This window comes from Falco naumanni, chromosome 15 (genome assembly GCF_017639655.2).
Source record: "Falco naumanni isolate bFalNau1 chromosome 15, bFalNau1.pat, whole genome shotgun sequence".
In the NCBI taxonomy this organism is placed as follows: domain Eukaryota; kingdom Metazoa; phylum Chordata; class Aves; order Falconiformes; family Falconidae; genus Falco; species Falco naumanni.
This window is the reverse complement of record NC_054068.1, coordinates 206625-230962: the sequence shown is the minus strand read 5'-3', so window position 1 is coordinate 230962 and position 24338 is coordinate 206625. Positions and strand designations below refer to the sequence as shown.

At 41.6% G+C, this 24338-nt stretch overlaps 1 protein-coding gene across 8 annotated transcripts in view; it reads left to right on the top strand.

Annotated features, from left to right (window-relative positions):
• PHLPP2 (PH domain and leucine rich repeat protein phosphatase 2) overlaps positions 1-24338 on the top strand; it is a 40920-nt gene that overhangs the window by 929 nt on the left and 15653 nt on the right. For 5 of the 8 annotated variants that reach the window (XR_005831053.1, XR_005831052.1, XR_005831051.1 and 2 more), the window contains exons 3-11: positions 8680-8813; positions 13170-13360; positions 13796-13921; positions 15117-15271; positions 19248-19394; positions 21336-21566; positions 22263-22465; positions 22970-23030; positions 23769-23864. Coding sequence is in view for 5 of the 8 variants with exons in the window: in XM_040614881.1 (XP_040470815.1) it covers positions 8680-8813; positions 13170-13360; positions 13796-13921; positions 15117-15271; positions 19248-19394; positions 21336-21566; positions 22263-22465; positions 22970-23030; positions 23769-23864 (1344 nt within the window). In the remaining 3 variants the exon portion in view is untranslated. Of the gene's footprint in view, positions 1-1253; positions 1443-8679; positions 8814-13169; positions 13361-13795; positions 13922-15116; positions 15272-19247; positions 19395-21335; positions 21567-22262; positions 22466-22969; positions 23031-23768; positions 23865-24338 lie in introns of those variants that run through there. The other 3 variants (XM_040614882.1, XM_040614883.1, XM_040614884.1) reach the window with 3 other exon arrangements.

The window sequence follows — 24338 nt, the reverse complement described above, 5'->3', positions numbered from 1 at the left end:
GGTAGTTTGGCTGGTACTCGAAGAGGAAATATGTTCTCATTTTATAGGTAGAAGCTACTGTTCATATACTCCTTTGTTATGTTTTATGTTACAGATGTTTTAGCATCCAGAAAACTTAAGCTATTTAGGAGGCTGTAAACAGGTGTTCTGAGTCAGTGAAACATGTAAGGTACTTTCACAGTTATGTCATTTAATATTTATGTGTTAGCGATTTTTTTGCCAAGAAGAGTTGCCACGTAAATAATTAAAGGTAGAAAGGTAACGTAGTAGGGGTTATATAAGGAAGGCTTAAGCATCAGATTATACGTTTTATGCCTGCAGTCGATTTAGACTGTAAATAGACAGCTCAAGGTTTAATGTGCGTGAACATTACACTGTGGGTGTATTGTGGACTCCTCTAGGTTTACAAGCTCCCATTATGTTTGTCAGGATTTAGACTTTGCATTGATTCTTCTGGACTTAACATTCAGTTGCCACTCCTGTTCTCAGGGGAGAAAAATTGCTGTGGTCTTCTTACTTGAAGGCAAAGCAGTAGAGCCAACATAGGCTGAACAAGACTAGTAGCTGTTTTTTTGATACCAAAACAAAAGTCGTTAAGTCGCATGTATCCAAATTTTACAAACATGGCGCGTGCCTGATCAGGTAGGGCAAAGGAGTGATACTGGCGAGAGCTACAGAGAATAGGATGTGGTTAAAACCGGCTGTTGAAAAAAGTTGTTTAGACCCTTTTACCTCGCCCAGCTTGGGTTATTGGAATTGGGGATAGTTCAGTTAGATGGACACTTGACCATAGCTATCGAGGCAGCTGAAAATCTCCATTCATTGCATGAAGAAATTGCAAGGAAATTGGCTTGTTTGGGATCCTAACAGTGAGCGGATTTCCCAGCATTTAGAAAGTAGAGCAGACCCTTTACTGCGTATCATGAAAAAGCCTGGGTAAAGCTTGTAGGTGTGTTCAGAGAGGGACATTTTGACTTTTTTTAGCTTTTGAAATGGGTTTTGTGTTTGAGTTCTTTTCAGTATCTGTGTCTTGTCTCATGGTAGGTAGCCATGCCTGTCTTTGTTTTGTGGCAGACTTTGCACTGGATAAGCAAATTGGTCCTGCTCCCAGTGTTTCGGAAGCAAGTACTGAGTTGTAGATGTTTACTTCCCACTCTTGTTGCCTCTTGGTCTGTATAACGCTTTGTCAGACTTTGTCTTAAATTTAATTGAGAATTCTTGATTACGGTGCATCCGTTCCTTGTAATTCTCAGCATGTATTTACCACAGAAGAGATCCCTGAATTACTTCCCGCCGGGGGTGTTCTCAGCAGAGAAATGGGAGTTCCCAGCGTTGCTCTGGTAACATTTGTGTTGCTAACAGGAAGCAGGCCTGAGTGGCACCTGCTTGCGTGACTACAGGAAGATGACAGAATGCTCAAGATATCCCCATGCCCTGTTGAGGTAATTCCTTCCTCGAACAAAGTTTTCTGATTAATAATGTGTCCATGAATATAAATTATTCTGTTAAGCATCTGATTGCATTTTACACTTAGGTACATTTGTCTCCCAAAGAACTTAAGAATTATTCCCCCCTTTAGTATCAGCAGGTGACTTTCTTACAGAAGCCGACTGTGGCAGTATTGGCATCTGATTCAGAAGACTGAAAGCTGGAGAGTAGATGGAAAAATAACAAACGTTTTTGTGTATTCACTTTAAAAGTTCGGTGGTGTCCTTGTGATCATTCTGCATTTCCCTTTCAAGTCTGCATGCAGGGGAGGGAGTCAGTTTCTGTCAGAACTTTTTTTTTCTTCTCCACAGTGTACCTCAAGGACCTTTAGAATTCTCCTAGCCTTTCCTGCTGTTAGCATTCTTTCATATTCAGAAATTATACCTTCCTGCAGAGGGGAGGATTAAACAAAATTAGCATGGATACTTTCTTTGGTCTGATACCTCTCACAACAAAAATGTGAACTGCAAAGATCTGAAACCTTGACTGTTGCTTATGAAGAGGAGCTGCAGTTGCAGCAGGAGTTGTGGAACTGTTGCTGCTTTTTGTTGGCCTTTCTGTCTCCTTACCTTAACAGAGCTGCTTCTCTGGCTGGTGGAAGTGTCCAGTACCTGATATGTGATACTGATGTGGATATAATGGGCTGTTTGTGTCAGGTAGCAGCTGCTGTGACAGCCAGGGTGTTCTCCACGTGTGCTAGCATTCAATGCATATTGCACTGGGTACAAGACAAATTTTTACATTTCTGATGTGATTGCATGCCAATTTGGGTTTGAGAACCACGTTGTGTTCCCTTGAAGGGAAAGCATGTTTCTCCACCTCAAGCTTTAACTATTGCCTTTGGAACCTGTCAGCCTTGATCGTGTTAGTAAAGAAGTTCTGTAGAGAAACTGCTGTTCCAGATAACTGGTTTTGGTTTTCCCTTTCCTGACCTACCCTAGGTTTTATTGGTCAATCACTTGGCTCTTGACAAGAACGTGGAACAGTGACCCATTCAATCAGGTCTCCATAATGTCTCCAAAGGCATTCAGCGAGTTGTTCCCTTTCCTGGTTTAAATGTGGTCTGTAGGTAACAAGCTGGTTTGTTCATTGCTTTAATTACAAAGCCCTGTGCTGGACCTATGTGCATCATTAGCTAAATGCCTGGACTTGGGGCTGATGTTTCCAGACCCAGCTTACAGCTAGAGCCAGGAGAGTAGCTCGGCTGCGGGCTGGGAGTCAAACACCTTTCGCACCAAGTCATCACACTTGAAATGTGTAATACTAAGCTGTGCTACATCTGCAGAGTGGTCAGATATTGCATCCTGCATACATGTGACTTCTTAGGTGTAGTTTTTTCTGTTACCTCAAGCTCTTTTGCCAGGTAGTGAATTCCAAAGACTTAACTTTTTGGCAAGGCTTTTGTCTTCCAGCCAGTGGCAATCAAACCCAGATGGTACAATAGTACAGACCACTCTTTTGATTGGTTTTCAGACAGAAATGGTACTATGGCAAGAGAGGTACATTTGTTAGGGTATTAGGCCTGAACAGATATTACTGCCAATGTCTCTTTTGTACGTGGCTTTTTTATAAAAGGAACAAAACAGAGGGCATTGTGTTTGATCTCTTCAAGAAACGTATCAGCTTGACTTATGCAGATAAGAAAGAAAATGAAGGGTTATTCAAATTAGCATTTTGAAACCCTACAACATTAATTCTTGCTGAAGTGAAATATGAGAAGAATAAAAGTAATGAAAAAGATCAGTCTCCTCTCCGGAAGGGGCAAGTACGGTGAGCTAAAATATCCAGCTTTTTCAGGGGGGGTAACCACAATACTGTACTTCAGAAAGTATTGCGTAACCTATAGAACTGTGATTTAATTTGTGTCATATGAAAAGTGCTTATCCCTTCATGGTATTGAGGTTCTTCCTGAATTCTGATGATGATGTAGTTTAACCCCGGCTGGCAACAAAGTACCATGCAGCTGCTTGCTCACTGCCCCCACCCGTAGCAGGATGGAGAGGTTATTCAGGAAATAAGTAAAACTCGTGGGTTGAGATAAAAACAATTTAATAATATGAAATAAAATATAATAATAATAATAATAGTGATGAAAAGGGAAGAGAAATAGAGGAGTAAAACCCAAATAAACAAATTAATACAGTTGCTCACCCCTGGCCGACTGGTGCCCCAGCCTGTTCCTGAGCAGCAATTGTCTGGGCATGGCCAGCTCCCCCCGGTTTATATACTGAGTATGATGCTCTGTGGCATGGAATAGCCCTTTGGCTAGTTTGGGTCAGTGGTCCTGGCCCTGCTCCCTCCCGGCTTCCTGTGCACCTGCTTGCTGGCAGAGCATGGGAAACTGAAAAGTCCTTGATTTAGAGTAAGCATTACTTAGCAACAACTAAAACATCGGGGTGTGATCAGCATTTGTTTCATACTAAGTCGAAAACACAGCATTGTACCAGCTACTAACAAGAAAATTAACTCTATCCCAGCCAAAACCAGGACAAGTGTATTGTTTGCAAAAGCCTCAGTCCCTTCAGCAGCCAAATTGTGTTTTGAGTGTTTGTGGTTTTTTTTTTTTCCTAGGAAATCTAGATGCAGGCTACTTGAAGTGTTCTATTTGTGAGTGATACTCAAGCATTTATGGCTCCTGAGCTGTAGGTCATATGCTGGAAAAGTTGTTTACTGGCCAGCGTAAGGCTTTAATAGCAGAAGAATTGGAATCTAGCAATAGTCAGGGGAAACACAGGCAAGGTATTTGGAGATCCAGTCAAACCTCTCATATTCTTCTTGGATACTGTGCTGAAGGCTATAGAGTACATCAGGGTTTACTGTATTGCAGCATTGTTCAGTGCAATCTATTATTTATTCCAATTTTTAGTAGCTTGCCTGTTATAGGAGACAGACACACAGGTTTGTCATTTCCAAGATTACCTCAGAAAGCTCTTTTGAAAATTGGTGTCGTGTTCACTGCTGTCTGTTTCTATAGCAAAAAAAAATAATAGATAACATAAACCTGAGTTAAATATTTGTAGAGGTTCTTGGCTCTAAGCTTCTAGATCTCAATAGAAAGTCCTAAAAAAGACGGAGAGCCTATGTTTGAACTGAAGAAGTCTCTGCAAAGAGAGAGGCATTGATGGCATTACGGTCTTCTGAACAATCTCTTGTCCCATGTCCATCTTGCAAAGCAGGGAGAGAAGCCCTTCATAAACCAGCTTTTCATGCTGATAGTATAAAGAGCTGTATCTTAACTGGACTAGGCTCTTTTTTCAGGAGTTCCAAGAAAGGAACAGTGTCAGAGTGACTGGTGGTACAGGTGATCAGCACTGTCTGAATTTACGTTCTTGACTGCTGTCTTCCTTTTTTGGGGGTTTTGTTTTGGAAGCTATTTTTCCATTTTATTTTGGCAAGCATGAGATCTGGTCCTTGCTTATAGGCTCTCCAGATAATTTCATCAGGCAACACTTTTTCACTGTGAGGATGATGGAGCACTGGCACAGGTTGTCCAGGGAGGCTGTGGAGTCTCTATCCTTCAAGATACTGAAAACCCAACCGGACAAGGTTCTGGACAACCGGCTGTAGGTAACCCTGCTTGAGCCAGGGGTTGGACTGGATGATTACTCCAGAGGCTTGTTCCAACCACATTGAGTCAATGATATAAAAAGATTTAAAAAATAATTTGAAAAGTTCAGAAATCTGATTGCAGTTTTACTGATGCTAATGGAAAATAATTTATTTAAACAAAATATATGTATTTAAATTCATAAATACTTGCATTACTGCTTTGTAAGATTTAATGCTGTACTTGCCATGGAGATTAAACTTACTTTCTAGTCAGTGTAACGGGTTAGAAATATCTGTACTGAATTTTTGGCAAATTGAACAGCAGTAATCATCTAAGCTCAGTAATTTGGTATTATGTACCTTAAACTCCTATGAATTCTGAGCATTTGTTCAATTTGTTTTGGCAAGTTTAGGTTAATTTGGCTTTCTCTTGGGGGAAAAAAAAAAAAGTCCTTACAAATAATTGGGAACGTGGCAGAAACTCTTTGTCATGTGTGTGCGTGATAGCATCTGATTTGGATACCAGAAGGGAATAGTTAGGCCTGGGGAGGGATTGTTTTTCCTGCTGAAATTTATCTGAATTTGCATTAAACTACACTGGGTAGCTCTTTATTTCAATTTCTTTACAGCTTTAAAGAAGAGGCAGAAAGAAAAGGCAATTTTCCAAATGTTTTTTGTATTTATAAAAGCACCACCACCAAAACTGACAACAAACCACCAGTACAGCAGCAGTGGCATGCATTGCTGACAGTCACCTTGATTACATCTTAAACTTTAAACTGATGCATGCATATTTATTCTTATGTATGAGTTTTGGAGTGTACTTACAGTACTTATCAAATTGTTATCTCTGACATGGCTTTTGGTCGCCTTGGAAGCTTCATGAAATCAGGGAAACAGCTAAAATCAACCAGAAATTATGACCAGTGACAGATGTTGGTATGAATAAACGATGTTTTATACTGGTTAAGGCAGCTGGTATCTCATAAACTAAAACTTAAATCCTACTAGTCCATTCAAGGAAGGAATAAGAACAGATTACCAAGCAAACCAGCTCTATCAGGGAGTGATCCTTCGGGTGGATTTGAAGATACAACAGATTGAGGCTTTTCTCCTTTGTTCAGTAAAGCCTATTTATGGGTTGAAATTTGCCAGTAACTTTCTGGTTGTATTTTGGGCTGACTAGAGACTGCAGCCTGCAAGGCCTGACATCAGTTTTAGTAGTCAATAGAAGCTCCAAGAGACAATTTCTGAAGCAAGAGAAAAGGGCTTATTTCATAGACAGCCTTCTGGCTAGCAAGTTGATGTATTTCCATGTAAAGCAAAAGCAGGGGAAGCAAAGTTGCCCTAAGCAGGCTTAGCAAACATTGAGTAGTAAGAACTGGTTTTCAGGATCAGCTTTGTATCAACTACGTGGTCTTTTCAGGCTAGAAGCTTTGTTGTTTTGGATCATAACTTTGTGAGTAATCCTGTTTCTGATGCAGAGGTCCTGTATGTGAAGTGAAAGAGCTGCAATGTATGTGCTTGAAATACCTGAGGTCATTTTACTACTTGAGGTGCTGTGTCCTGTTGGCTACAAAGGAAGTCTGGATGACTACATAGTTGCAAAGGGGGCATGTTTTATGAAATCAGTCCTACCTTAATTTTGAGAAGGCATTTGTAAAGCTGGCGGTAATAGTGGATATACTATAATATAATCATTAAAAAGAATCAGAAATATTTTTTTTTCTTTGGTTGAGAAGCAGAGATTTGCTCCATACAGTAGTAAAATATTTCACGTTAAGACACGCAGTGTAAATGATATATGCAAGTCAACAAATTTTAGTAGAAAACAGGTCTTACCAAACAAACTTGATCTTGATGCTTTGAAATTTCAAGCTCGATTGCCAAAGGCATTAGTCATTTGTTGCAGTGTGTGATGTTGAATTTGATGATGGGCTTTGAGCAACCTGGTCTAGTTGAAGATGTCCCTGCTCATTGCAGGAGGGTTGGACGATGACTTTAAAGGTCCGTTCCAACCCAAACCGTTCTGTGCTTCTGTGTTCTGATGTCATTGGTGGAAAAGCAATGCACAAACCGGTAAAACTCATTGGCTGACACCTTTTCAAATTGGAAACTGTTGTTCAGTGGAAGCGTTATTTTTTTAGAGGGGTTAGCGTATGTCTGAATGAAGAAGGCTAAACTTGCACTCCTCAGTGGTTCTATTAATAATCTGTGGCTAAAAGAAAGGTAGCAACTCAGGAAGGCCTAGAACGAGGGAGTGGTGAGTGTTGAGAAGTCAGTGCAAGACGCTGATCTAGATACGTTTAGCATATGGTATTTATTCCCTGGAAAACACTGCTTTTCAATATCACTGGATATATGTAAAAGCCAAGCGTACTAAATAGTAAAGAGGAGAGGAAAGAGGCTATAACTTGCAAAAACTACAATTCAGGGGGACTCGTGGATTGAAGGGACATGAGTGAATGTGCCAAATACTTAAGAGCAGCTTTGATCCAGGAATATAAATACTCTTGAGTAGAACTAAGAAGTCTCTGTATGTTTGTGTATGAGTACAGCGAATAGTCATGTTGGTACGCTAAAAAAAAAAAAAAAATAGTGGTAAAATTTATTTTGAATCAAAGTAGACCCACCCTAGCAAGAAAAATTTAAAAGCCTCATTTTGAAAAGGAAGTTAGATATAGTTAGTTGCATGATTTATAAACACCTGTTTAAAGAACAGGTGACAAGTTGGGATCCAGTGACCGTAATCTGAAGCTAGGCACTTTTAGATTAAAAATGAGGATTTTTATGTGGATAATGAAGTGGATAATGAGTGGACAACTGGAGAAAATTTATTTTAACTCCCATCTTATGTTTTCAGTGCTTAATGTTTTACACTAAGACTTTTTTCCCTAAAGTAAAACTTCTGATTTAGGGAGAAACTGTTATTTTTATTGCAGAAAATAACAATTCCACATCTCTGGAAGAAGTTAGATGAGAGGATCAAAAATTTTTTTCTGTTCTGAATATACTAAACCTGATGTTTCAGGGGAACTTACTGCCATTTATTCAAATTAGGCACTGAATCCTTCCTATGACCTGTTGTAGTTCTAAAAATGTCTTTTCTTTAAATGTACTGTTTGAGTTAATTTGCCAAAGTGTGAGAATCTTACACTGATGAGAGCTAAAGAGTGTGGGAAATTTTTTTCTTTCTTTTTAGAAGTCGTTCTTCAGGAGGATTCTCATATGCTTTGCTCCCAGTTGCATCTGGAAGAGAAATTTATGTAGAGCTCTTTCAAATCTTTCAGTCATTATACGTAGGTTTTTAAAATTATTTGGAGTCTGCTTTTTGTGCAGTGTTTCTAGTTTTGATTCTTGTCGTTGTTTCCTGCTGGTGCTCCTTAAATCGTAGAATGGAAGTGATCACCATGGATTGTATGGCATACGTCTGTTGCTTTTCCTCTGTTGCCCTTCTGCAATGTAATTCTTTAAGTGTTGCAGTTCTTAAGTGCTACTTGACAAGCAGGAAGCACGGACCCCGGGGATGCTTTTCAGGGGAGCAGAACAACCAGTATGTCAGTATTCCTCACACTTTAGCTGCATTGAGCCTTGTTTAATCTTTTTTGTGTTCTCACACTGCTTTCTTGTCTGTTTTGACAGGAGGCTGGAGCCCACAGAAAAACCCCTTCAGATTGTATACGACTACTTGGCTGGGTTGGGTTTTGATGATCCTGTCAGAATGCAGGAAGAGGCAGCAAACTCTGATCTCAGCTGTATGATTCGCTTTTACAGTGGTAAGGAATCCTGTGTGTGCACACTTGTCACTGTTCCTGTAGCTTTAACTATGAGGTATAACTCAGCTGAAGCCCAGGTCATTGACCTGTTTGGTTTCTAGATGGTGGCTACATCAAACACTCAAAGTACCAGTAAGCATTTCCTAAAAAACCCGCGTGTTTTCAAGATTGATAGAAAAACCCCATGATTCTGTAGTTCTTTTGATGACAGGGTGTCTATGGCTTGAGAAAAGACAGCTCCACAGGGAGACACAAGATTGCTCTGTTTTTAGTTTCCATTGTTACAACAAATGCCTTAGAGCTCCTAATAAGATCAGAAACGTATTGCAGTTCAGTCTAGATAAGCCTAAAGACTCTGTTTCCAAAAGGTATGTGGATAAGGAAGGTCCTGGTCAAATACCTTCACAGCCTGTAAATACAGAGTGAAAGTGCCAGCTGGTAAATAACAGTGTAGGTTGCCATTAGAAACCCACTGTGTTTCATTGCAGAAGTGAGACTTCTGAGTGGCCTGTTGAATCAGTTTGGGCAGGATACCATGTGCATAAGGAGCAACAGAACGATAGTCGTAAGCCCATTGACCTCTGACGCTAGCAGTCAGAAAAGGAATTCACTGAAGTGAAGAGGAAATATGAAAGAAGTAAAGGAAAGGAAAGCTGGTAATGAAATTATTTCATTACTTAGAAATACTTCACCTACGTATTTATTGCATTTCAGGGAAAAAAGGGTCAGAGTGCTTTTAATGGAAAACTGTTTGTGTATGGTGGAGCTGGGTAGCCCGACGAAGCTGCTAGCCATTGTTTATTCAGTGTCAAAACCGGGAATCATAAGAAATCAGCTTCTCTACCCCTTTACCTGAGACAAACCCCTTCTGTCTGGGAGCTGTGTGCAGAACAGGAAAAACAGTGTAATGGAGATGGAAAGAAGGATGACATGCGTACAGTCTGGATTTACAGGGCAAGGAGCAGGGATTCGGAAGTTACTTCATCTGCAAGGAGGAGAGGTGTCGAGCGTAAGGCTGTAGACAACTTTTAAGGAAAAAATTAGCAATTCAGTTTGGGTATGTCGGGCAGGAACTGCTGAAGATTTAAGAATGGTGACTCAACTTCATGGAAGCAAGCAGGTAGAAAATGGAACTAAGTAGTTTCAGTCAGCATGGGAGAGTAATCCTGCTTAGAAAGAGGCTGTGAGGGAAGAAATACAAGGATTGAAGAGAGTTCAGGAGACCTGTTTTAAGGAAGTAAAAGTAAATGTGGTTATTAAAGGTAGGGGAAGAATTAGTGGGAATGCTGTGGAGGATTATGTGATAATTTTGCAAAGCCTGTAGCTGAGAACGTAAGGGATGAAGTAATGCATTTTAGCCAAAGAAACATTACTTGGAATCCTAGAGTCACAGAATGGTTTGGGCTGGAAGGGACCTCTAGCCCCAACCCCCCGCCAGGGGCAGGGGCACCTGCCATAGCCCAGGCTGCCCCCAGCCCCGTCCAGCCTGGCCTGGGACACCGCCAGGGATGGGGCACCCACAGCTGCTCCGGGCAGCCTGGCCCAGCGCCTCGCCGCCCTCATCATAAACCACTTCTTTCTTCGGTCCAGTCTAAACCTACCCTCTTTCAGTTTAAAACCGTTGCCCCTTGTCCTGTCACTACAGACCTTGGTAAAAAGTCTCTCTGTGCCTTTCTTGTAAGTCCCCTTTATATATTGAAAGGCTGCAAGAAGGTCTTCCCAGAGCCTTCCCTTCTCCAGGCTGAACAACCCCAGCTCTCTCAGCCTGTCTTCAGAGGAGAGGTGTTCCAGCCACCTGACCGTTTCTGTGGGCCCCTTCTGGACCTGCTGGAGTGCTGAGAGCAACCTTCATATTTATTTCACTCCTTGGGGATGTCTCTTGGATTTCTCTGCTCTCTTCCCACATTTCTCTCTGCCCTTCCCATGTGATACATTGGGTTTGTTTCTTTCCCTGGTGCGTGGTGAGTACTTACGCCCAGTTGGGTCGATGGGACTGCAAGCAGATTAATAGAAATCTCACGTTACGCAGTGGTGAGAGGGAAGCATGCTTCCTGAAGTCTGGCTGTTAAGATACTCGTAGGAGCCCAGGAGTTTTATGAGCGGTGAAGGCGTGTTAGATTGGTTGGGAGAATGGGGCGAGGGCTTCCTTTCAATGGAAGTCACTTGGAGAATGGAGGCCAGTGACCCAGGCTGGCTGGGGCAAGCTCAGAGACCAAAGGTTAGAGCAGGGGTCCTCAAACTACGGCCCAGGGGCTGAATATGGCCCCCCAGGGTCCTCAATCCGGCCCCCGGTATTTACAGACCCCCTTGCCGGGGGTTGGGGAGGGAAACCAAGCAGCTGCAGATGGCTGCCTGCCACTTCATCCGTGTGCCAGCCCCCTGCTTAAAAAGTTTGAGGACCCCTGGGTTAGAGTCTTTACATGCTTCAACAACAGGTCAAACAGATGCAGCTCTCCAGGGCCATCAAACTGTTCATCTACGTCAGGTGTGACAGATGTGAATTGTAGAGGGTTGCACGCTTTCTCTGTGGGGAATTGTCTTGATTCCTTGTGCTGCTGTAGCTGGAACTGTGTAACTCCCGCTGTTAGAGGTGCTAGCTCTGCCTGTTGATGACCTGCGCCCTTGTTCTCCATGGGAAAGCCTGTGCTCGCTAATTGGAGCATGGAGTTGAGCATCATCGCAGTGACGTTCAAGGCCAAGCTCAGGAGCTGCAAAGACTGACAGGACCTTGCCTGTCCCTAGAGGTTAAGAACATTCTTACACACAGCTTGAGGAGTTGTGAAATACCTGGGATTCCCAGTAGAAGTCCTTGGATGTTGCCCCTGGGTGTTTACTTAGCACTAGGACATAGGTGTTACGGATCTTTCAGAGCAGATGGGGGAACTGGAGGATTGGTGTAGCTTCATAGTAGCAACTGGTGCTTGGAACAACGCTGCTGTGGCAGTCAGCAGGATGCCACTTCTGGTTGCATAATACTGTTTTCTTGCAAATCGGTGGCTGGTCTTTCAGCTTGGTGAAATCCAGGCAGTTTTTTCTGTGGATGATTAGAATTTCTCATCATTAAAGGACATCTTACACCAAAATTCATGTCTCTGAAACAAAGCTGCCGTTGTAAAATAAACAGCTAAATATATCAGCTAAATTCAGCGTAGTATGGACATAAAGACAATGCTTTAAATTTGGCATGCTGAAGAGCCTGCTTTCTAGCTGAGAAAGAGTATAATGACTTTAGTTGGTGGTTAACTTTTTGCTCCTAATAAAAGTTTGGAGTATGATTTGTGTCTGGAAGTGAGGCATGCATAAACAATAGTGAGACTATTTTTCCAGCGAATCTAGAGTTTTTACCGTTGTCTGCCATATATGTTGGCTAGTCGATTTCTGACTTCTGGGTGGAGAATATAAATACCTGCAGGTTCATGCTGCTTGGGGATATCAGGACACTTGTAGGACAGTTCAAGACAGAAGCAAGATGTCAGTAGCAACTTCAAAAAAAGACTGACTCTTTTCTAAGTAAAACAAAGGACCTGTTGCCAGGATTTGTCTTAGGGATTATTTAGGATAAAATTAAATACAAATTTAATGTGAGGAGATCCTTAACACTTGAAACTCATAGATCCATCAGTTCAGGCTTATTCCTGTTCTTTAAATTCAGTGACTATTTGGAAAATTTTCCTAGCGGGTAAGATCGTATGAACAGTGGACAGAATCTTGAAAAGCATCTGGGAGATCTGTCATTATCTTGAAAACAAAAGGTAATAAATGGGGCAGGGAGTTAGGCTGACCTAAAATTAACTGTATGTGGATTAGAAGGCTGACTAGAATTCTGTTTGGCTAGCTAGAGTCCTAGCTAGCAGTGCACACAGCACCAGCTGTAACAGTCAGTGCTGGAGTCCTTTCACTTGAATAGTCTTCAGGGAAGTAAGTTTCTTCTGTAGCTAATTTTCCAGGCCTTACTTTAAAGACTGGTAGAAGCCGCTTATTTGATGGTTTCTGTGACTTTAGCTGACTCCACAAGAGTTTGAAATTGCTTTTCTATTGCATCTGAATGAAAGATGTTTGGCAAGTGTGTAAGTTTGCTGAGGTCTACAATTACCTGTAGATTAGAAACCTACTACCTGGCAACTGGTAGAATGTTGTACTGGAAGGCACACAGTGGCTGCTTATCGCCATCACTGCGCTGGCTGAGGAAGCTGCTTGTCCCTTGCATGAGGGTTTTTTTGAAGGGCACCTTGTCTTGTCTGTGCTTGTTCTTTACAATAACTAATTTTGCATATTATGTCTGTGTTGCTAGTTGTACTGACAGCTGAGAATGAGGAGGAAAGGGAAAGTGAATGCTAATGTCCCCTTTTTCTTCAGAAAAGCCATGTCAAGTGGAACAGCTAGATCGCATCCTGCTCTCTGGAGTCTACAACGTACGGAAAGGAAAGACCCAGTTGCACAAGTGGGCAGAGCGTTTGGTAATTCTCTGTGGTACGTGCCTCATTGTGTCCTCTGTGAAAGATAGCCACACAGGGAAGATGCACATCTTGCCTCTCGTTGGAGGGAAGGTAAGACATTTTTTGGTTAGCTTCCTGTGACTGAGAAGGGAAGAAAGGATCATGACGATGGGTATTATCCACAAGAGGTTGATGTAGTGGTTTGTAACAGATTACTGCCTTAACATGTGCAGAGAGTTGTACAACCCCTTTCTACTTGCTTTGCTTTGGTAGTAGTCTTAAAGCTAATGACGTGAAGAGTTCTGCCTCCACCTTGGTAGCCAATGTTGAGAATGGACGTTCCAGAAATTATTGCTTCTTGGATCTACTTCAGCAGAAAGATGTTAAGAAGGATTTACTTTGTGTTTCTCTTCAATTACATTTTGCTGAAAACACAGTTGTAAAGTTATGTTACCAGTAGTTGGTAATACCTCACCCTAGACTTCAGATCCATTGTAATTGCTGGAGTTTAGGCAGGCTGTTTTGTTTTCAATTCTCCCTTTGCAGGTGGAAGAGATGAAACGTCGGCAGTACACACTTGCTTTCACATCTGCTGGTGCACAAGCTCAAACATACCACGTTTCCTTTGAAACACTGGCTGAGTGCCAGCGGTGGCACCGACAGGCATCCACGGTAAGGCTCTGGAGACTGCAGTGGTTTGGGTGGTGGGGATATGGGTTTAAGAATGGTCTTCAAATGTAGGCTTGGTATGCAGGCAGAGATGCTAGGTATGCAGGTAGGATGCTGGATGGATGGACCCAGGAGACTTTCCAACTTGCTTAATTTCTTACATGCTCAGGACTACAGAGTTTTTCTTTTAGCCTTCTCTTCTCTCTCTGCCTGTGCAACAATGTTGAGTAGTAGTTCTGCATTTTTTTCACCCCTGCTGCACCTACTGAGATAGCTAATCATAGATCACTAGAGCAAACCACAGGGACTAGCTGACTTTACAGTCATGGAAAGGTATAAATTGCACCTGTTGCCATACTTAAATCTGCCTGGACTGCCATAGAGCTACCCTGATAGGTTTGAGTTAACATGGAAATCACAGGTCAGCAAGACAGGTGTAGTTTGTTCAGAGCCTGCATCCTTATTGTGCATTAAAGTACAATTGGATGGCAACAGCTTAATGCTAAGCCATGCTTTGACCATATAAATATATATATATAAATATTATGAAATAGGAAATGAGTTCAGCGTAAAGCAGGTCATGAAATCTGGAATGAAGCGCGAGAGACATTGAAACGAAGCATACTTAATGAAAGGAGATCTGATATTTGCAGAGACTTTATGAAATGTTGCAAAACCGTAATTTGTGAAACCTTTTCATCATAACAGGTCATGCTTCTAATATGCCTTGAACAAACTAACAAAAGAAAGCTGGAAGAAGTAGCTAGGTGAAGCAGAGGTCCTGTAAACCTTTAAGGACTGAACTGGAAAGTAAACTGCTTCCTGTTGCTGCTTGCATCTCTGGAAGGCACTCAAGAGATGATGCTTCCTCAGCAGTTTCCTCAGCCAAAAATATGGTTTCCTCCATTAGGCTGGCACTCTTGTCTAGCTTTTAGGCAGCACCCATCACACATACGGAGCAAGGCTTACTGTGTGTTCATACCCAGATACGCATCCTTCTCAGGGGGCTTGCAGAAACAGTAGTAGCAAATGATGTGAACTCATACCCCATAGACTCAGCTTCCTGCATGGGCTCTCCCTGGTGGGTGCAGGGAGGTTCTTTCATGTTCTTGCATTGTTTGCTATTTGCATTCTTTGGCCTTCCAGTAGACTTCCAGAGAAAAATTGTTGCACAGCTGCAGCTTTTCCTCCTTTTCAGGTTGTGTCTATGCGACTTAGCATGGTTGATCTGTCATGCTACAGCCTTGAGGAACTGCCCGAGCACCTATTCTACAGTCAAGACATCATCTACCTCAACCTACGACACAATTTTATGAGATCAAGTGGAGCAGGGAGTCTTGACTCTCTTTGCAGGTCCACAAAGAATTATTTTTTCTTTGACATTTGTATTTCTTGACACGTGCATCCAGGGATGAAGAGGAGGGGGAGTCTATTGCCGGTTCTCGTGGGGGTGGTAAAAAGACTGATCTTCAGGAATCTCTAACGAATGAGGGGGCTAGGAAGCAGAACTGAACAGCACAGGCAGGCATAAGCCTCCAGCAATTTACAGTATTCATGAACTCCCTTCCATGGATTCTTTGTGCTAAGTTTGATCTGAGATGAGCCTTGTGGAGCAATATGCCATTTGTATGGACACGATGCAATAGTAATATAAGGCTGCTTGCTAAACAACATTTTGGGTATAAAATAAAAGGTGAGGGAAAACATAATGCTGCTATTGTGGGTAAGCGTTTGTAGAGAACTGCAGGTCTGAAAAAGCCTGTTTTCTGAAGTTCTCAACGTGCATTTGGAATTGGCAGAGGGCCTGTGAGACTCCAGCTTTGCTTTTGAAACTTGTAGCAATCTGCTTTTAAAAGAGTAGCAGTTGTGTGATGGTATGGAAGCATGATGTAGTCACTTTAGGTAAGTGAAGGGGTCTTACAAAAATATTTTAAAGTTAATTCTTGAAAAAAAAAAATATATAGAGGAAGATTAGTCTGTTGATACCTCCACTAGCCATACTAAAAAGATTTCAAGGAGTTGCTCTATTAATTTCAAAAGCAGTTAGGAAGCCTGTAGCAATATTTTCAAATGGCTTTGTGTTGGTAACACACTTTTCTTAAGGCATAATGCATTTAGAGAAATTGCAAAACTGCAGGGTTTTTGTTTTGGGGTTTTTTTGTTGCGTTTTTGTTTTCTTTATTTCTAGGGGCCTGTTACCAGGTTATTTTTTTTCCTACAGGTAATGAGATACCCAGATATCCATGAGGGTACACACAGGGGGAAAAAATTGCACATCTGTGAGAATTCTTTGCATTTTGTTGAGAGCCAGAGTCTAGTCTGGTCTTATTTTAATTCCAAAGTTATTTAAATGTTTTGTAACTACTGAATTGTAGTAGGTTCTGTTACTGAAACAGCTGCTTACAATAATTCAAGATTTTGCTTTCTACTACTTTCTTCAAATACATTGTGTGATGTTGAAAACCTTACCAGAACTTCGTTTTCTAAAATGCGGTATCCTTGGTTCACAGGATCAGCAAAGGGGCATGAAATTTCTTTTGACCTTGCATGTAGTCAACAAGAGATCTGACATGTCAGAAACTCAACTCTTTTCCTGGCAGTGACTATGTCTGATGAAGCTGAAATCCTCAAACAAACAAAAGCCATAAAAGAAGCCCTCACTTCACACAATCTTGAATAAACAGGTAGCATTAGGTAGCCCACGTAAGGCTGCTCATTGCCATTTGAAAAGATTTTATTTCGGAGGTTTTTAGGATGTTTATCAGGACAAAACCCCAAATAAAGAAACTTGCTCACTTGCAGTAGGTGTCATCAATGCCTAGAGACTCACAATTCCAAACAGCGGAATTTCTTGCAATGATCAGATCTCTTTCTCTGAGGAAATCTTTCAAGCTCTAGGAGTCTAACTAGCTATAATTGTAATAATGGAACAAAAATAATTAACTAAAAGGGAAATGTTAAACAAAGGAAATTAAATAACCCCACCTGTTCCGTTACATAAAAAATAAGCTAGGAGATGTAACTTACTGCCTTTCAAGTATCTCCCTTTTCTGGAAAACTTTAAGTCTAATCTTTTATAAGTGTGTGTGCACATGTGTGCATATGCATGTGTATACATATGCATGTCTATTATCACCATTATAGCTAGTTGGTACAGAGTTGTACTGGGATGCTTTGGTGGCAGAGCAGGACATTACATGAAACTGGGAATATTTCAGGCCAGCACCAGTTTGGGCTGCTGAACAGAGGTTGGACATCCCATTGAGGATTTGTTGCGATGTTTCCATACCTCTTTGCTGTAATCTCAATATATGCTGTAAAAGCATAGACCAAAACTTGAGGAGCCATAACAATTTCAGAATCCTTGTTCCATATAATATATGGTTCATGGGTACAACTTGAGAGTTGGGTTTGCATTCCATTCCCACATCCCTACTGTTCAAGAATGCTGGGGCAAAGGAGAAGGGACAGAAGGAGAACTCAAAAGACTTTTGAGTATTGTCCTCCCTATTGAATGACTGTCTGCTCGAGGAGTCTCAGACCAAGCTGTGTCATGTATCAGTTTCTCTTGAGCTTTTGGAAAATGTAATGCCCCTTTTGTGTTTGCTTTGATATTGTTGCAGAGGGGTGAATTCTAAAAATTGGTTATGCTGTCACATTTAATGTCATGCCTCTCAGGGCAGCTTCTCACCACACTCTGCTAATAAGAGAAAAAGAGCTGCTTGGTGTTAAGGACAGGTGCCATAGAAAAATTCAGAGTGCCAAAGAAAAGTTGCAGAACTCCAGAGAAAGCAGTTTCATTAAAGCGTTTTCTGACTCCAAAACCTGAGAACTGTATCTGCCCTAAATCTCTTAAAGTTGAACCAGTTAATGAGAGAGTTTAAATATGTAGGTTTACCCTCTTGTTTCCTACTTTTCCATCATTGTTGTGAAGTTCTGTGTACAAGTTTGTGATTTTTGTATCATTGTGAGATCTTTGCATCATGCAGTATGTTCCCTGGCTATTACCAGTATATTTCTCTTTAACTTCCAGTTGCATTGCAAAAGAGTCTGTGGCTGCAGGAAACGTTACATGCCTATGCCCTTTTTTATATGACAGGGTGCTTCCTCAAAGCAAACCACCCATGTCCAAGTTTTAAATATGCTCCTTCTTTTAAAAAAAAAAACAACACCCCCTTCCCCAAGATTATAAAGCAAAATGGAGAAATATAAGTTCCTACACAGATCATTCCAAGTATTCTGAATCTGAAAAAGGAGTCACTATAAAGAACAAAATCCAAAACCTTTCAGTCTTACAGTTCAGGACATCTCAAGCTAGAAGTAATATTCTCCCTCGAGCTAATTAACCTTGGATTTGTTATCTGTATTAAAACATTTGCTTCAAAGTAAGAGCTACTTACCATGGCCTAGTAAAAAGTATGGTGGGTGGAGCAGATAAACGAACTGTATGTTTCCAAGAAGTACTTCTCTGGTACCTTACATTAGGTTTGCAGTTGTGTCATAAATTGTGTATATTAGTTTCCCCACTGTATTAATGGTTCTGGTTTGGGATGAGAAGGTTATTACTTGGGGAGAAATACTTTTGTTTCCTGTAGAAAGAGGAACTCTTTGAGAAGAACCTTTTGCATATGACCTCAGCCCATGATTGATTTCTTTATCTGTTTGCACCTAGCACAGTGGTAAAAGGAGCTGGAATAGGCAACCACCTCTTAGGCACGTGGGACTGCAGTGACTGCGAGGGCTGCATCAGTGCCTGCTTGGCCGTACCTGTGTGGTGCAGTCTGCCAAGCCAGCAGCACTTCACACATGGAAAAAACCCACGGTCTTGGGCTTCCCAGGGTGAAGGCAGCGCTTTCCTGGTTTTCCTTTTTACAGCTGTGCTAGGCCTTCTGCTGTGCCTAGCTGGAAAAGGGTATTCCCCCTTCTGTTTTATTCTCAGAATAGTCCAAGTTAATGTTTTCCGCTCGTGTTTTCCCAAGCTGCATAATTGTAGACTGTTACTCTACGTAATTCTTTGAAGGTAAATTTTTTAATGGAGTATTTTTGGTCTCCTTAATCTTAGAAAAGGTCAGTAGGAGGAAGCCTGTCAGGGTAAAAGGTTGTTGCCAGTCTTTGCAGTAAAACCATGGTATTTTGATCACTTTCAGCATTACCACTGAGATACAAAATATCAGTGACTTAAAAGAAAATTGTTCAGAAGCTCCCATAATGTGTTAGCTGACTGTATCGCCAGTGTACGAAGACTTCAAAACTCTTTATAACTGGTTTTGTATGCTTTTTGCTTTGAGACCATGGAGGCCTGTGAATTAACTAGTATTCTTACCAATAGGTTTTCTCAGTTGAAGAGCCTGAACCTGTCTCATAATAGACTTGGAGAGTTTCCTGTATCACTGTGTGAGATCTCTACTCTGACAGAGCTTAATATTTCCTGTAACGGACTTCGTTACTTGCCGAGCCAGATTGGCAAACTGTTGAAGTAAGTATATTCTTCTTATCTGTGGTCATAAACATCCTTAGTGCTTTGCTTGAGCTCAGCTGTCGTGGAGGTACTGTTAATGAAAGTATGGGTGCTGGGGCAGCCTGGTCTGTCCATGGACACTGAATGATGTATTTGACCCAGCAGAAGGTTGAGAACCAAGATGTCCAATAAGATTTGGTTTTCCTTGAAAATTAAGATACCACAGTGTGTTTATATAGTTGCCGTTTTAAGTCACTGGTATATAGCAAGTTATTGTTCATCATTTTTTACTTCCTGCCTATTCTGCTAGTTATGTAAAAATAAATTAGTGTAAATCAGTTTTCTAATAGAGGAGATTAGTGGATTTTGTCATTTTGGAGTGGCCTAGGAATACACTTAACAGCCAGTTATGATACCTTGAATCATAGGCGCTGCCTTGAATCACAGGCGCCACCTTGCTGAGCTAGAGTAAGCGTGAAGACTTCCAAGCACATGAATATACTCTAACTTAAAGTTTAGTAAACTTAAGCTTTTTATGTTCTCTGCGGGGGGGTGTGTTTTGGGGGCTTTGGTTTTTGGCATTTTTTTGGTTTGTTTTTACTTTGGGATAACTTGTTTGATTTCTTGCAGGTTTATGTCCATTGTTATGTAAAAGTGAAGGCATCTTGTTCTCTTTGCATCTGCTGCCATCTTGCATTCACTTACCTGCTTTCTTCTTGTTTCCTTCCTGTGTTCTCCTCTTTTTTTTTTTTTTTTTCCCGTTTTAAACTACTATTTTGGTGATGTCTTACTGGTTAAACATAAATATTGTTATGTTTACATAAAAACAGTTAAGAGTTTCTTTCTATCTAAAGCTTACACGGTCAGGGAAATTTCCTGAAACTGCAGACTAGTACAGCAAAACATCTGTGGAGATCAGTTAGGGGTTGTAGAACTAGGGAAAAATATCCATGCCTCTCAAATTCAGAGGCCTAGCGTGTGAACCTTATTGGTACAAGCAGAGCATGCTGTTTATATTGCTGCAGTATTCATAAATGTCTTACACAAAAGGGTTTGCATAGTTCTTAACTGTATGCAAGTTTAAAGTACAAGGGTGCCTTACAGGACTGCAGACGGTCTCAGGTGCAATTCCTTTATCACTACTATTAAAACATGACAGCTGCTGATCGAGAGAAGGTGAGGAAACATGATGCAGACGAAGCAATCTGAAGGCAATTGTATTGCTTCTCAGATAAGTTAATGCACATTTTTCTGCAGCTGCAGAGGTGTGTGACTTTCTGAATTTCTGTTTATTATTTGTATTTAATATTTTCCATACAGATGCAGTTTCTATAAAACTTCTAACTTATTGTGTAAAACTTTTCTCTGGCAACATCTCACAGAGGTCTAGTGATTTTTGTCAGCACTAGTATGTTTTGATAGCTTTCTACAGAATTTGCTTGCTTTTTGTGTTAAAAAGAGGATTTTAGTGTGGAAATGCTTGGGCAATCCCCTCTGAAAATTTTGGCTTGAAGTGTTTGCTGGAGTAAAAACCTTCTCCATTTTCCCCAGTAGCTACCCAGAGTGCATAAAAGGTTAAGCTTAAGTAAATCTAATTGCAAGACTATTACTGCATTCCTTTAGATAAACATTGATACTGAGCTATTGGTTCATTGTGGCCTGTTCTTCCTCCAGCTTATTTTAAAAAAGGAGTGTCTGCAGCTCCATTTGATGTAATAAATAAATAAATTAGAAGAGAATGTAGGAAGGAGATAAGAAAGAAGGCAAGGGAATGCAAGATGGCAGCAGATGCAAAGAGAACATATTCTGATGTGTGAGAATAAAATTAGCTCGTAGGTACCTTTAAGAAATAGCCACACTGAGACCAGCTGGCTATATGAGGAAATTAACTGAAAATGCTAAATGTGATGTTCACTACTCGTTGCTGAATTCTTTTCTTTCACTTTTTCACTGCTGCAGTCTCCAGACCTTCTGGCTCGATGGGAATTTCCTCACATCCTTACCAGAAGAACTGGGAGGTCTGCAACAGCTCAGCTGCCTTGGCCTTTCCTTCAATAACTTCTGTGAACTGCCAGCAATTTGTGAGAAACTCATCATCTTAGACAAACTAGCCCTGGCAGGGAACTTGCTAGAGACGCTGGACCTTGCAGTGCTGAACCGTATGAGTCACATCAAAAGTGTGGACCTGCGGTAAGGGGGGAAGCCTGCCTATGCACATAAACCAGATTGCTACCTCCCGCTTACAGCAGAGGAGCTGTGTAACTTCTAGTACATTTTGCAATAAAATAGGTGTAATTTTTTCCTCTTGCTGATTCTTTAGGTTTTAGGGAGTTCTGTTTCTGAGTGTTTGCAGAATTCACTTAGAGAAGCAAGAGTAGCCGAGCAATGCCTGAAGTCACTGAATGTGACTCGCTCTCTAGTTTTCCTCTTTTGATACGCTGTTACCATGAGCTTCCATAGCTCTGATTTCTCCCTTTTTTGCCCCACCCTAGAGATGTGATCCTGATTCTCCAGGTTGCCAACTGCAGAGCTACAAGAAAGGGAGAAAGGACTTTTTGTCTGTGACAAGGCAGACTAGTATTGAGTCTCTGCATTAGCTTCCTGTGTCAGTGCAAAGTAGCTGTCCCTTGGCTCAGCTTCTTATTTCTAGTCTGGTCTTTAGAATCTCTTAAATATTGGGAAATGAGTAAAATGGTTTCACATAGCAGTGTAGAAGTTTTTCTTTGTATTCGCTGCCTGAAATCCACCATGGCTTCTCACATTTCACTGTTCTCACCTTTGGTGTTAGCCTTCACCAGAACTCTTCCTTTCCTTTCTTCTCTTACTGATGTCCAGTGTTCAGTGTCTTATTTTCTGACTTTCTAACTCTTATCTCTGAGTGTTTAGGTTGAACAACCTGAAAAGAGCAGTAGCTGACACACTGAAGGGGAACAAATCTGTGACTTATATGGATTTACGAGACAATCAGATGACAGATCTGGATCTGAGCTCCTTGTGCAGCCTGGAGCAGCTGCACTGCGAGCGGAATAAGCTGAAAGAGTTGACGCTGAGTGGCTTCTCCCTTCGGGCCCTCTATGCCAACAGCAACTGTACGTCTCTGCCTTCTTCAGCCACCTTTTTCCTTCAAGCCCTGGGAAGAAAGGGAAACAGCCCTTTGCCCTCTCCCGTGCAAAAAAAGTATATGCTGCTGTTACAGTAGTGAGGCCATACGCGATGGGTCTTTTGGAGGTCAGCTCCTAGGGATCACATATGCATGTATGTGCACAGGCTGTGTAACAGGGTGAGGTTGTGGTATTGAGTTACTGTTCAAGGAATTCAGCTTCCAGTGAGATCTGTCTGGAAATCCACAAATAAAAGCACAATTCTCCTTTGTTCTGGTGCCCTACACGGCAGATGGAGAAATGGGATAGTGAGAAGCTGTAATGCCACGTGGCAGATGTATGAAGTGTGAACTCTGTCTTGGGAAGGATGAGTAGAGACCTTGAGTATCCATAAAGTAAGGCTGTGAGTCTCACTTGTTAACAAGTCTGCTTCTCTGTGCTGTTTTCCCTCTGCAGCTCTGCAAATCATAATTATTTGCTTTACTTCATCAGGTCTGACAGCTGTCAATATTTATCCGGTTCCTGGTCAACTGACGTGTCTGGAACTCTCTCAGTAAGTGACGATACACCACAGAATATAAAGCAAGTATCTGGACACTTTGCTGTTTCCTGCATAAATTTTCTGGCTTTTAAGCTTTTGGAAGTGTTAAGAGCAATTGAGGGAAGACTCCATCTTCACAATAGAAGTGGAAAGTCTAACACTGAACCATGGTGAAAGTGTCCCAGACCAGAAGTCCCCCTGAACCAGTATGACCTGTCTAGGTGACTGGCTGCAGCTGTAGGCTGTAACCAGCAAAAAAAGCCAAGCAGGAACCACTGAACTTGTGGCAGCTTACTGGGCTGAATGGTGGGAATCTGTGGAGCAAACATTTCAAGTAGCTGCCAGTGATCTCTGCTGTTGGCTTCGTTACCCATGTCTGCCCTTGGAACAGCATTGTGAGACCTGTAAGACAGGATGTTCAGAGGACCTGATCACCTTTTGCTTCAGTTCTGGGTTGAAGCACGATAGCAGGATAGCATAGGGGTGTTCTGTTCTGCTGAAGTCAGTGCTATAAAAAAAAAGCCTGATCATCAGAGTCTTGCGTCAGTACTTTCTACCAACCATGCACCAGCTCAGATTGCATTACCCAGCTAGCCATAAGATGAATTCCATGTGACTAGCTTGGATACTGTTGTCTGTTTTCTGCCTATTGTTTTTGGTTTGGCTGTCACTGCTGTTCATGCGGTGTTCAAACAGAGTATGTTCCCTATGGAGTGCTGCTGCCTAGCTTTTCCCCCTTGCTTTTCTCAGCAATCAACTGCAGTGTGTCCCAGACTGGGCCTGTGAGGCAAAGAAACTGGAAGTTTTGGATGCAAGCTACAACCTCCTTGTGGAGCTTCCGTCAAGGTCAGCAAACCTTCTTATACAGAGCTGAGCTTTCTTCTATGGTGAGCTGACTGGGAGAGAGAAGCAGTGCTATTTCAGTTGCTTTATTCTTTGCTGTGCAGAGATATAATCCACTTTTTCTGTGCAGTGTCAAAAACACTCTGTATTCAAATGCTGGAAAGAACTGACTTCCAGATCAGCTTCTTGAATAACAGGGGCCAGGTAATTTCATCCTGTGCTTCTAGCTTCCACTGCAGCTGTTTGCAGCTGAAGTAGGACATACTGCTGTGATTTATTTGTGTTAAGATAGTGTCTGTAAACACGGGTCATAGGTGAGGCCATAATATTCCTTGCATTGCCCCACAGATTTCTTCTGTTACCTTTCATAGGGAGGTATTGGAGATGTGATACAGCTGATCTCAAAGGTAGCTTCAGCACACGTCATCAGTCATCTCCTTTCTCCCTGTTCCCCTTTCAGTTTCTGCAGAAATGTGG